The sequence below is a fragment of the Erythrolamprus reginae genome, chromosome 3 (genome assembly GCF_031021105.1).
Source record: "Erythrolamprus reginae isolate rEryReg1 chromosome 3, rEryReg1.hap1, whole genome shotgun sequence".
Taxonomy (NCBI): Eukaryota; Metazoa; Chordata; class Lepidosauria; order Squamata; family Dipsadidae; genus Erythrolamprus; species Erythrolamprus reginae.
In genome coordinates, this window is record NC_091952.1 from 47,863,119 (window position 1) to 47,877,468 (window position 14,350).

Here is a 14,350-nt window from a genome sequence, read left to right on the forward strand (position 1 = left end):
GGAAATTGTTTTGCCCTCCTTCTCTTGAGGACCTGCCCTGATGACAGATGCTTGTAATATTTAACCCTGCTGTTCTGTTCGGGTCGTATGCGACCCGAAGCCAAGTTTGAGTCCCTGTAAAAAAATTTTCCCTGCATATCTGAAACTTGAAATTTCATGACTTTTCATCATTTCAGGGGTTCTCTCTATGAGAATTTTTTTTGGGGGGTGGGGGGCTTAGTTTTTGCTGGGCAAAAAAAGTTACAAATCTTCTGTTCGGGTCACATACGACCCGGACCGAAAACTCTTCATTTGAAGTGCTTATGTTTGGTCAATTTGAAAACTTTTTTCACTTGGAAAGTAGTCTGAACATTTCTGCACACAATGATATGAAAATTGAAATGAAAAAAGTAAATCTTATTGGTTTATTTTGCGGATATAATGCACGCCCCCCCGTTTTTGTGATTTTTTTTTCAATTTATGGATAGTTTTGCTTGCAAAATGCATTCTATTTTACTAAAGTTGGTGTGGGATTGGTAGCTTGAACATTTCTGAATATAAGAAAAATATAAAGGAACTGAAAAAAATGATTCTTATTGGTTTTTTAATATCAGAAATAAGGCCTCCCCCCCCCCTCGGCTGCTTGCAACCATTTTCACTTTTTATTTTTTTATCCTCCAAATCCGAAATATTCTTTAAAATCTTAGGCATTCATTTACTCAATTTAACAATGCTGATCATCAAAAAATATTTTTGGGGTGGTGGCTAATTGTTTTCTGGGCAAAAAAAAATCATAACTTCGAGTCTGTTTCTGTTCGTATATGACCGGACCAAAAATAATTTTTTTAGGTACTTGAATTTGATCTTTTTGAAAACTTTTTCAACTGGAAAACTAGTTTGAACATTTATGAACATAATGATATGAAAATTGAACTGGAAAAATTGAGACTTATATTTTTATTTTGATCAAAAAGCCCCTCCCCCCCCATCCTTTTTTAATTCCGTGTCAATTTCTATTTTTTTAAGGCTACAAATCCCTAAGGAATTTCCCCCCAAAAGGTTTGATATACTAAATTGAACATTTCTGAATATAAGAAAAATATAAATGAACTGAAAAAAATGGTTCTTATTGGTTTATTTTTGCCACAAAAAGGCCACCCCCCACCCCCGGCCTTGCTATGTGCCATTATTGTCACTGTTTATACATATTTGTCTAGAAATATTTGGAATATCCTTTTGAAAATCAACCACATTGTAGCCAGAGGACTAATTTTATGAAACAAATCCATTTTACTAAAAAAAAGTATGTAAGTTTGAAATTAACAGCATAATTTTTATATAAATTGAAATAATTGAACACGGGGGGAGGCATACATTTATGTGCAAAATAAACCAATATGCATCAATTTTTCCAGTTCAATTTTCATATCATTATGTTCAGAAATGTTCAAGCTACCAATCCCACACAAACTTTAGTAAAATAGAATGTATTTTGCTAGCAAAACTATCCATAAAGTGAAGACTATTTAAAAAAAACGGGGGGGCATGCATTTCATCAACAAAATAAACCAATATGCATCAATTTTTCAAGTTCAATTTTCATATCATTATGTTCAGAAATGTTCAAGCTACCAATCCCATACCAACTTTAGTAAAATAGAATGCATTTTGCAAGCAAAACTATCCATAAATTGAAAAAAATTTCACAAAAATGGGGGGGGCGTGCATTATATCCGCAAAATAAACCAATAAGATTTACTTTTTTCATTTCAATTTTCATATCATTGTGTGCAGAAATGTTCAGACTACTTTCCAAGTGAAAAAAGCTTTCAAAAAGACCAAACATAAGCACTGCAAATGAAGAGTTTTCGGTCCGGGTCAGGGTGACCCGGGAACAGAAGATTTGTTACTTTTCTTAAACAGAACAGCAGGGTTAAGATGTGCATAAAAGTTTGGAGAAAGAAGACGCGTAAGGAGTGCACTAGCGTGCTTTGCCTCCCTGTCCTACTGCCCTCAATCTGTATTTTTTATTTTTTTTAATGCTTTATTTATTCGTTTCTTCATTTTAAAAAACATCACACGATCAATGCACGATGTCTTATATTATGTCAGTTCTATAATCTACTATTGTTGTTTATATTTACAATATATTTACATATATTGTTTATTACATTTGCATATTTTCATTTTTCATACGATCCTTCATATTATGTCACATTGTTTTTATTTTATTCTCCATCCAATTATACCACTTGTTCCAAGGTTCATAATATTCTTAGTTGTTTAATCCCTTGATCTCTATGGACAGCCTATCCACTTCTGTACATGTATAAATTTTATGTATAACTGTGTTCTATGTTTTATCTATAACTATAACTAATGGTTATTATTTTTCCAATATTATTTTATTTATTCCATTTGTATGCCGCCTAACTCCCAAGGGACACTCGGTGGTCACAACCAGAAATAAAACAAACAAGTAAAACATGCATATACCAATACCTGCTATATTGTATATGAAAGAAAGAAAGAAAGAAAGAAAGAAAGAAAGAAAGAAAGAAACCCTTTCTTTTCAATCCTAAATACAAATCAGTGGGATAGGAGTGAGGATAAGATCACTGTGATGTCTTTGAAGGCCCAGTACATTTAAGACATAGGAGAATGACCTTTGAGCCAAAAAACCTACATCACACCAGAAGAATGACGAAAAGTGGTCCTTAGAATAATTAGCTGCAGTGAAATGGCACTGCAAATACATTATGGCTGGTTTAAAAATGTAAATTAATGTTAAGATGTTGCACAGCAACTGAGAAAGAATAGTTGTTGGATCCTGATGGCAATAAATTATTCATTTTATTTTTAATCAGGAAGCAGCCCTGTATAAATATTATCTTGGCAATAATTCAGAGATTGCTTGTTTAGTTCGAGCCACATCAGTAGTTTTCCAACTCATAGGATTGATGATCTTATCAGGATTAACCTTTGGTTCCTGGTTGGGGGTGGTGGTGTTTCCATTCTACAACTGCCCTGTGGAAATAGCTATATAGTACTACATGGGGCTACCTTTGAAGAGTGTTCGGAAACTTCAGATCGTGCAGAATGCAGCCGCGAGAGCTATCGTGGGGCTTCCAAGATCTGCCCACGTTTCGGCAACACTCCGTGGCCTGCACTGGTTGCCGATCAGTTTCCGGTCACAATTCAAAGTGCTGGTAATGACCTATAAAGCCCTACATGGCATCAGACCAGAATACCTCCAGGACCGCCTTCTGCCACACGAATCCTAGTGGCCAATCAGGTCCCACAGAGTTGGCCTTCTCCGGGTCCCGTCGACTAAACAATGCCGTTTGGCAGGACCCAGGGGAAGAGCCTTTTCTGTGGCGGCCCCAGCCCTCTGGAATCAACTCCCCCCGGAGATTCTAATTGCCCCTACTCTTCCCACCTTCCGCAAGATGTTGAAGACCTATCTATGTTGCCAGGCATGGGGGAAATAACTATCTTGTCCCCCCAGCACCACCTTTTTCTGACTGTAATATATGAGAATGGTGTGATTGTGTAGTAATGATTGTTTTTTTAATATTTATGAGTTTTAAATTGCTTTGAACTTATATTGGATTTGCACTTTGTATATTGTATTGCTGTTGTTGTGAGCCGCCCCGAGTCTTCGGAGAGGGGCGGCATACAAATCTAATAAAACTTAAAACTTAAACTACATATGTAACCAAGCAAAGCTTGTGGGGATGAAGTTGGAATAGATTGTACTTTGTAGTTATGCCCAGATCTCTTCTCATTTTAATATTAAAGAATTGCAAAGGTATTTCTTTCTGGGTGGTCTTCAAAGGCAGCCCCAAGTAGAGTGCATTGCTGTAGTCCACTGAGAGGTGTGATGACTAACAAAGAACAGTGGTTTCCACCAGGTGCAGGAACAGGAAATACTGGTGATCAGATGGAGTTTTGCAAAGGACTTCATGGCTGCAGCTGCCAACAGCTTTTCAACAGGAACCATGAAACCATGAAAAGGAACTCCAAACTGCATGCCAAGTCTGAGGAGACATTTCCTCAAACCAAAAATAGAAACTTCCATTTTCTGGGTAAGTCCATCCCCACCCCACTGAGAAATCAAGGAGGACTCAAATTAACATACAACCTCCATACTGTACTGTCCATTGATCATCAACAAGCGAAACCAAAGCAGTCTTGATATTATGACCAAGACTAAATCCACAATGGAAGGGGTCTAAATAAGGCTCTTTGACGTTTTGGTCTTCTTACAAGACTTTTTACCTGCATTTTAAAAAGCAACCTGACCTTTAGGGAAGAAAACTTACCTTGTCCTTTACTTTAATATCAGGATGAACTTAACATAGAAACATAGAATACTGAAAAAGACCTCTTGATCCATCTAGTCTGCTCTTATACCATTTTCTGTATTTTATCTTAGGATGGATATTTGTTTATCCCAGGCATGTTTAAATTCAGTTACTGTGGATTTACCAACCACGTCTGCTGGAAGTTTGTTTACTTTACTTGATAATGTTCATTGGCCAGCTTTACTATGTCATAGTAAAGCCTTGGAGCCTCGGTGGTGTAGTGGTTAGAGTGCAGTACTGCAAGCTATTTCTGCTGATCACCGACTGCTTACTCTCTGTAAACTGCTTAGAGAGGGCTGTAAAGCACTGTGAAATGGTATATAATATTGCTATTGCTGTATGATTTTTTTTTTGACATATTATCCCATTACACCATTCAAAAAAAATGAATGCAGTTCATGACCATAGATAGTCCTCAGATCCTGGCTTTAAAATTGTGATTTGAAAATGTTGTTTATGTGGATCTATAAACTCAGTCATTGCATCCAGCTGATACCAAATTCAGCCCAACCCAAAGATAGTAACTTTGACAAGCCAAACATTAGCCATGGTTAGCTGCTGATTAGTCACGGACTCCTTCAGCTTGTGAATTCTAGAGTGGGAGGACTCAAACTCTTTTCTTCCAGCATTGTGCTTTGCTCGCTGATACGTTCTGAAAATAGGAAGGCTTAGAAATGTCCCGGGGTCCACATTAAGATCAGAGAGGATTGTGGGGGGGAAGAACCTGAGTAATGCAGATGCTGGCTGACAGTTGAAGAGCTACCCTAGCAAAATTTAAATAGGCAGTGCTAATGGCTATTGAAGATCAAATACTGAATTGTTGGTTTACATCCAAAATAAAGGTTGGCTTGTAAACCTTAAATGGACCAAGCAATTAATAGAGTTCTGATGAGACTGGGACAAGATTCACTGAAGCAATTGAGGGCATGCCCTGGATAAAAGTCCTGCTGAAGAGGATGACCATATAGCTGGGATAAGAAGATCAAAGATTTACCTGCCAAAGAATTAAAGAGCCTGTCACCTATTATCTCTTCAACCTGAGAGTGGATGGTACACTGCCAATGACTTATATAAGCTCTTTTCTTAGACCTAGAGTGGTAAATACATGCAAAACCAAAAAAAACAACAACAAGAGACTCAGATTACAAATAACAGGCTGTGCTCATATATGTGTTAGGAATGTATCCAAATTAAATCATATACATCATATTGTGTTAAAAATTGCTTAGAAAGTTTTTGAGGCATTTGAAACAGGTCCAGACAAAATGTGATTTTTTTTTTTACTTTAGAGTGTGCTAGGCTATCAGTTGGGAAGTGGAAAATTGTTCGCTAGCGATCTTGAAGCAAAAGAACTAGTCATGTTGAAGCTAAAAAGTTAAAGTGCTTGTTTACTTTGATAAGGTTTGGCTGATATTCTAACTGCTTATTTTTGTCTTACAAGGTTGAATGAAAAGATAAAGCACTGTAGATTTATTTATTTATTTACTTACTTACTTACTTACTTATTTATTTATTTGACTTCTATGCCGCCCAATCCCGAAGGACTCAGTTTTGTTTAATCCCAATCAGATCCTGATCTCCACTCCCTGATGCAGTGATAGGCTCCTACGGGAATGGTCAGGAACGCAGTTCCAGTAGCAAAATTTGGAGCTCCACCCCAGAGCACCCAATTTGCATTGAAAAATATTGAAATAAAATACATAAGCCACGCCCACACTGTGGTAGTAAAAATGTTGGTAGCCCATCACTGCCCTGATGGCAATATTCACATATATCAGGATTTATTGCAATAGTAAGGTTGGAAAATTGGTCTGAAATGGGGAAAGTATAGGATAGTAATTACTTTTATTACATCTGTATCCTAGAAGATCACAATCAGGACGTTTCCATGATTTCTGGACAGTGTTCTCAGCAACAGTATAGAAGGGGCTTATCTCGTCCTCCTGGATATTTTTATTTCCAAATTTTGCTATGGCTCTAATATTTTCTAGTAATCTTTAAGCATTTAACAGGATGAGACCTTGCTTAGCATCCTAAGAGGCTGCCATCTGCTTTAGGCCTGCCAAAGATACTTGTAGCTTATCAATAAACATTCCATTGATCACCAATACTGTGCAGCGTGAAGTAAAACTCTTCAGTTGAACCTGAGTTCTATTGAAGACTTTATAGTTGTGTTCAGTGCAGAATTTGTGTTCAACGCAGGCTTGTTCTTAAAAATGCTTGCAATTTTTACTGAGAAAGTTAAATGTTTTTGACTTTTTATATTTATAGGCCACATTTAACCAATTGCAACTTCCAATGAGTCTTCTGGAGGTTATTTTTCAAAGGTTATTTATTTACTTTATCTAGCTATCTAGCTATCTTTCTAGCTATCTTCTTTCTATCTATCTATCTATCTATCTATCTATCTATCTATCTATCTATCTTCTATCTATCTTTCTATCTTTCTATTTTTCTTTCTATCTATCTATCTATCTATCTACCTACCTACCTACCTACCTATCTATCTATCTTTTTTCTATCTTCTATCTTTCTATCTACCTACCTACCTATCTACCTACCTATCTATCTATCTACCTACCTATCTTTCTATCTTTTTCTATCTTTTTATCTTCTTTCTATCTATTATCTATCTATCTATCTTTTATCTATCTATCTTTCTAACTTCTCTCTATCTTTCTATCTATTTTTCTATCTATCTATCTATCTATCTTCTTTCTATCTATCTATCTTTCTAACTTCTTTCTATCTATCTTTCTATCTCTCTATCTTTCTTTCTTTCTTTCTTTCTATCTATCTATCTATCTATCTATCTATCTTCTATCTATTTATTTATTTATCTATCTATCTATCATCTATCTATCTATTTGGTTTATATGCCGCCCTACTCCCAGAGGACTCAGGACAGCTCACAGATTAATAGACATAAAATACAATATAAAATCCAATAAAAAATAGTACAAAACAATTTAAAACCCATGATGAACACCCCAAACAGCCAAGAAGCCCATGCACATCTTTCCTGGTCAGATCTTGATGGCGTGCTATTGGGTCAGCAACCCCAGGCCTGCCAGAAAAGCCAGGTCTTTACGGCTTTTCGGAAGGCATATGGACTCTCTTATTGTTCACATCGCTGTTCTTTTATTTGTGAAATTGTTGTTGCTCCAGATTGTTCCCCATTCACTTCCCTCCCTCAATTCTGTCCTTAGTCCATGATGGAAGCATTACCGAAATCAGTAGCTGCTAGGGAAGCTCCATGAGCTGTCAAGTTTCATTGTAAGGATTAAAAATATATTCTGGGCAATTGCTTTGCAAAATCGCTTTAATCCTTGGCCAGAGAATGGAGTATTTTTAGAAAGCTGAGCATAGAGAATGTCAGATACGCCCTCTTGTAGCCCTTTTGAAAGCATGATGGCACGATACCTCCATAGTGAAAGAAGAAGCCACAGAAGCCCATATTGATATATTTATAGTAACTGGGATATTTATCTATTGTTTTTTTAAAATAGGGAAACATTGGTTGCCCAGGAAGGGACTGGGCGGAAGAGAATCTTGGATACAACTCACATGCTTGAAACTGTATCACAGAAGTAGCCTTATTTGGAAAACTTTGTTTTATAGGCCACCACACAGCCAAGCAATGCTATTCTAGATCCCTCACCTGACAACATTACTCAACCTTTAATCCAGTGTTTTTGCATAGTAGGTAGGGGACAGTTTTGCAGAGATGAGTCACCTCTATTTTTGCCAAGAGAGAATACTGTATTACTTACACAATGACACAAATAATTCTGTTATGAATCTGACCATCACTCATTCTGCTTTCTCTCTGATTATTAATTCATACCATGTATCTCATAGCTTAACACATTCTTCCAGTTCACATTTGCTGCCTTATTTCTGTCTTTAGCAATCTGGTTCTGTGTCCGGGTTGTAGAAAGCCGGTGGTTGAGCCATGACCGAGCTCATGGTTGTTCAGCGGGAGTTCGACCTCCTCGTCGCCACTGTTAAATCACTACACCGGAGACTGCTTCTGGATTTACTCATTTATTTTGGAAGACATAACGTAGACTAGTTCTCTCCAACAATCAACTCCCAACAAGGGCAATGGCTAATCCTGAAGTAGACCCAGAGACAGGGTTTTGAGCAATCGGTACTTTTATTCAGCTCAGAGAACAAGTGACAGCTCAGCAAGGTAAAGTGACAGTTCAGCGAGTACCGACTGGCTCTGCAGGGAGAAACCGCTTCTTTTATACTTTTGCGGTTCCCGCCAAAGCGAGAGCCGGCCGCGTCTGAGCCAATCAGGAGCGACTTCCTGCTTGGGCTCAGACAGCGCTGGAAAAGAGGAACAAACTATTTACAGCGTTACAAGGTAGCCATTCCAGGATACAACACCCCTCCCCTCATAGTTGGACTCATCCATCAAGAAAGCCACGTGACGAAGTCGTCCAATCGGTGAGGCCTTCGAGGCTCTCGCGCTGACCTGCGCAGTCCATTTTCTCCTTCGCCACTGACTGTGGAGGATGGCTCGCCGCTGCTCTCCCGGTGCGGCGGACTTGGCCTGGCGGGCCCAACGAAGGCCTCGGAGGACGAGGATGGCTCGGCGTCGCTGGATGGTTCCCCCTGGCCCGATAAGTCTCTTTGCGTGTTTCTTAGTTCGGGCAATGTACAAAAGTCTGTTGAAGGGGGAGAGTCCGAGTCAGCGGGTTGTTGCAATTGGTTTTCAGTTCGTTTCCGAATGTGGTCTATGTGTCGTTTCCACAAACGACCATCCTCCAGTTTAACAATATAAGTCTTGGGTGCGTTTTGCTTAACAATAATTCCCTTCATCCAGTTTACATTTCCATCAAAGCATTTTACATATACATTTTGACCCAAATACATTTCTCTTTCTGGTTTCATGCACATTTGGTTATTATTCACACAGAACCTTGGGTTTAACCTGTCTAATGGTGACCTCAACTTTCTCCCCATCAATAACTCTGCAGGGCTTACATGTGTGTGCGAGTTAGGGGTAATGTGCTGGGTTAATAAGAATTGGTCCAAGTTCTGTTGCACATCTCCAGGGCCTGACCTGTGCAATGCCTCCTTTGCCACCCTTACGTAACGTTCTGCCAACCCGTTAGCCCAGGGCGAGTAAGGCGAGATGAGGGCATGTCTGACCCCTAGGCCATCTAGGAATAATTCGAATTGCCTGGCTGTTAGTTGTGGTCCATTGTCAGACACTAATAGATCAGGGCAACCATGGGATGCAAACAGTCTGCTCAATACCTTGATAGTGGCACTTGTGGTTATGTTGTTCATTGCTATTATTTCCAACCATTTGGAGAAAGCATCAACCACTATTAGGAAGTACTGAGACCCCACTGGGCCAGCAAAATCAATGTGGATCCTAGACCAAGGGCCAGCAGGCTGTTCCCACTCAGCCGGAGTTGTTTTGGGGGGACTGGGCCTAGACTCTTGGCACGGGTCACACTTTGAAACCCAACTTTCAATATCAGCATCAAGCCCTGGCCACCATAAATGCCCCCTTGCTAGGCTCTTCATCCTGACAATCCCAGGATGGCCCACGTGTAACATTTTGAGTACCTTTTCCCTTAGGCGTTTGGGGATGATCACTCTATCCCCCCACAGCAAACAACCTTTTACATATGATAATTCAAGCCTTTTGTTCTTAAAATCACACAATTCAGGTTTAACAATATCATTTTGCCATCCCTTTAGAACACAGTTCACCACTTGTTTAAGGATTTGGTCTTGCTGCGTGTGTGCAGCTACCTCTTTTGCTGTGGTTAGTGGGTTTTCCTCGAGTTCTATCATTAGCACATCTGTGGCAGGAACAGGGTCTTCTACCAAGTCTGCTATGGGGCATCTGCTGAGGCCGTCTGCATGATTGATTTCCTTCCCCCCCTTGTGGGTGAGCTCATACTGATACCCTGAGAGGAAAAGGGCCCATCTGATTAGTCTTGGAGACATAAAAGGTGGAGTGGGCTTGTTGGGGGCTAGCAGGCCTAGTAGGGGTTTGTGGTCAGTGACTAGCTCAAAGCTTCTCCCAAAAATGTAATTGTGAAACTTCTTTACCCCTGCCACTAATGCTAGAGCCTCCTTGTCTAACTGGCTATAATTCCTCTCTGTGCTGGTCATGGTTCTTGAAAAGAATGCTATTGGGGCCTCTGTCTTATTCGGTAGAACGTGAGCTAAGACTCCTCCTATGCCGTACGGCGAAGCGTCGCACGTGAGCCTAATGGGTAGTGAAGCACTATATTGGACTACTACACTTTTAGAAGTTATTAAATTTTTTATTTGAGAAAAAGCTTCACGTTCAGTTTTCCCCCATGTCCAGCGGGCTTCCTTCTGGAGTAAACGATGGAGAGGCTCTGCTACTGTTGCCTTCTGCTTTAAAAAAACGGAATAAAAATTAAGGAGGCCCAAAAATGCCTGCAACTCATTCTTATCTTGTGGCTCTGGGGCTTCTCTAATTGCTCTCAGCTTCTCTGTTGTGGGGTGGATACCTTCCTTATCTATCTTATACCCAAGGAATTCAACACTGTCAGTTCCCCAGACACATTTATCAGGCTTGATTCGTAACCCTTTGTCCTGTAGCCTCTTAAGTACTTCCCTTATTCTTTTGTTCACTTGTCCCTGGTTTTCCCCTGCAATTAAGATGTCATCAAAATATGGAATTGCCCCATTTACCCCTGACAATAGGCGTTCCATGATGCTCTGGAATATTCCTGGGGCTATGCTTACCCCAAACTGTAACCTCGTGCATTTGAAAGCCCCCCTGTGTGTTACAATCGTTTGGGCGTTTGCTGTTTGTTCATCGACCGGAAGCTGCTGGTAAGCCTGGGCCAGGTCGATCTTTGCGAACCTTTTTCCCTCCCCCAGGGAGTGTAAGAGTTGTTGCACGACCGGGATGGGGTAGGGGTGGTGTTGGAGTGCCTTATTCAAGGTTGATTTGTAATCAGCGCAAACTCTTAAAGAGCCATCTGGCTTCAATGGTGTCACTATGGGAGTTTCCCATGGCCCCTGTTCCACAGGGACCAAAATACCTTGACTAATGAGTTTGTCCAGCTGCATGTCCAGCTTGGGGAGAAGCGGAAGGGGAACCCTGCGAGGTTTCAGTCTGACCGGTGGGACCTTGGGGTCGATAGAGAAAGATATAGGGGGTCCCTTATACAATCCCAAGGTGGGGCTGAACACTTCAGGGAACTCTTTCACAAAGTTAGGCATATTATCACAGTTTACATTACACACACCCGAAATTTCGATCCCCAACGGTTCCATCCACGCTAGACCCAGCAGGGAGTGTTTGGCCCCCGTCACAATAAGCATGGGAAGGGTACATTTCACATTCTTAAAGGCAATAGGTACATTTGCTGTTCCCAGGACCGAGATTACCCCCCCTTGGAAGTCTCTGATCACCAATGAGGTTTGAGTTAAGTCAGCCTTAGACACATTAGGCATGTAAAGTTTAAATTTTTCCCAGGGCATGATGGTATATCTCGAGCCCGTATCCAGCTCCATTGAGCAAGGCTGGTTATTTAGTAACAATGAGATAACAATTTTAGCCCCCTTTTTGGTTGCCGTGTTATTCACGGAAAATTTAGAGTTACCTCTATTGTAGTCGCGGTTAGCGCTTGAGTAGTTCCTTTGACCCGAGCTGCGGAACGGTCTCCTTTCTCGCGATTGGGGGGGTTGGTTTTGAGGTCGCTGGTATTGTTGTGTGGCAAACGTTTCTTCTGGTGCCGTTGCTCTGCATGCGATGGCGATGTGGCCTCTCCGGTTGCAACGGTGGCAAGTAGCGTCTCGGAAGGGGCATCGATGGCGCTGGTGATTTCCCCGGCAGCCCGCGCAGGGGGCTGGGTGAGTAGCTCTAGGATGTCTCGGCTGGTCTTGCAGGAGGAGGCAGTTGTCCCCGTTTCTAGTCGGCTGGCTGAGGTCGTCTGTTCCCTCGGCGCTGGGAGACTCGGCGTTGATTTTGGCAATGATTTCTCGCCTTCCGTGCTCCTTTAATTCTCTTGCCGCTGCGTCGGCTGCTTCCGCGGTTTGTGCTAATTTAATTACGGTTTGTAGCGTCGGCTCTTCTTCGGTGAGGAGTTTGTTTCTCACCGAGTTGCTCTTCATGCCGAAAACCAAGGCGTCGGTAAGGCGAGCTTCCGGGTCTTGAAACTTGCATTGAGCAAGTACCGTTCGAAGCCGCGTTGTGAATTGGCTGATTGACTCGGTTTCTCTCTGAGCCATCATGTGAAATTGATGCCGGTAAACCATGGCTGGTCTGGTTGGTTTAAAATGGCTCGCTAGTTTCTGTTGAAGGACGTCCCACGCTGTGGCTCTTGCTTGTTCTGGCTCGGTGAGAGTTTGGGCAAGTCTACGGATCTCTGCGCCGCAGTAGTTGAGAAAAATAGCCCGTCTGCGATCGGCTCCGGCGTCCTGCATTCCCGCCGCCTCGAGGAATATCTCGAAGGTGGCCATGTACTCGTCCCATGTCATTTTCTCGGAATCGAAGAGTTCTGGAGCCTGGCCGATCTGGATTTTGTCCATGTTGCACGCGAAGTTCTTCCGTTCGTTCGTCGCCAGTGAAGTAGACCCAGAGACAGGGTTTTGAGCAATCGGTACTTTTATTCAGCTCAGAGAACAAGTGACAGCTCAGCAAGGTAAAGTGACAGTTCAGCGAGTACCGACTGGCTCTGCAGGGAGAAACCGCTTCTTTTATACTTTTGCGGTTCCCGCCAAAGCGAGAGCCGGCCGCGTCTGAGCCAATCAGGAGCGACTTCCTGCTTGGGCTCAGACAGCGCTGGAAAAGAGGAACAAACTATTTACAGCGTTACAAGGTAGCCATTCCAGGATACAACAAATCCGTTGCCCTATTTATACTTTTTCTTAACGCGGGAATTTTTTCTTGACAACCGTTTATTTTTGGCAGCAATCTAAACCCAGCCGCGTCTTAGTGAAAATCAGTGATTTTCCCTTTACAGTGGTACCTCGAGATACGAGTTTAATTCGTTCCGGACCTGGGCTCTTAAGTCGAGCAGCTCTTATCTCGAATGACTTTTCCCCATAGGAATTAATGTAAATAATTTTAATTGGTTCCAGCCCTCAAAAAACTCACAAAGTTAGTCTAAATTATGCAGAAAGACATGTTTTTAATGAAGAAATGTACATGTACATATAAATGAATAATGAAGTTTCTTTCACTTAACTTGTAAACTTTCTTAAACTTTTAAATTTACATATGTTCAACTTCTCTGCCACCCAATCCTGTAGGACAGAGGTCCCCAACCCTTTTTGCACCAGGGACCGGCTTTAAGCGATCAAGAGAGGAATGGGTGAATGAATGGACGGAGGGTGGGAAGGAAGGAAGGAAAGAGGGAAGGGACAGGAACAGAGGAAGGAAGCAAGGAAACTTATGAAAGGGGAGAGTAAGAGAGGAATGAGTGAAGGGAGGGAGGGAGGGAGGGAAGAAGGTGGGAAGGAGAAAGAAAAGAAGAAATAGAGGAAGGGAAGGTAAAAGAGAGAAAGAAAAAGAGAAAGAAAGAAAGAAAGAAAGAAAGGGGGAAGGGACAGGAACAGAGGAAGGAAGCAAGGAAACTTATGAAAGGGGAGAGTAAGAGAGGAATGAGTGAAGGGAGGGAGGGAGGGAAGAAGGTGGGAAGGAGAAAGAAAAGAAGAAATAGAGGAAGGGAAGGTAAAAGAGAGAAAGAAAAAGAGCAAGAAAGAAAGCTGCAAGCACCCCCCCGAGCCCCCCAGGCCGGCTGCAACCTTTTAAAACACGCGCGCCGCTTCGCAGCTGTCTCCTGAAGCCGAACGCGGAAGTTAGCGTTTGGCTTCAGGAGACAGCTCCTTGGCGCTTGTATCTCGAATTTGGGCTTGTAAGTAGAACAAAAATATCTCTCCCCTCCCAGCTCTTATCTCGAGTTGCTCTTAAGTAGAGCAGCTCTTATGTCGGGGTTCCACTGTATTTCTTTTAAACGAACATAACAGATGAGGTAAACTGTTGCTCG

General features: G+C 41.6%; 1 protein-coding gene across 4 annotated transcripts in view; it reads left to right on the top strand.

Annotated features, from left to right (window-relative positions):
* GNAT2 (G protein subunit alpha transducin 2) overlaps positions 1-14,350 on the top strand; it is a 60,131-nt gene that overhangs the window by 843 nt on the left and 44,938 nt on the right. The window contains exon 1 of one of the 4 annotated variants that reach the window (XM_070745120.1): positions 3,906-4,067. The exons of 1 other annotated variant lie outside the window; for it this stretch is intronic. In XM_070745120.1, coding sequence (XP_070601221.1) covers positions 3,923-4,067 — 145 coding nt within the window. In that variant the 5' untranslated portion in view covers positions 3,906-3,922. Of the gene's footprint in view, positions 1-3,905; positions 4,068-14,350 lie in introns of those variants that run through there. 2 more of the 4 variants (XM_070745122.1, XM_070745121.1) reach the window with 2 other exon arrangements.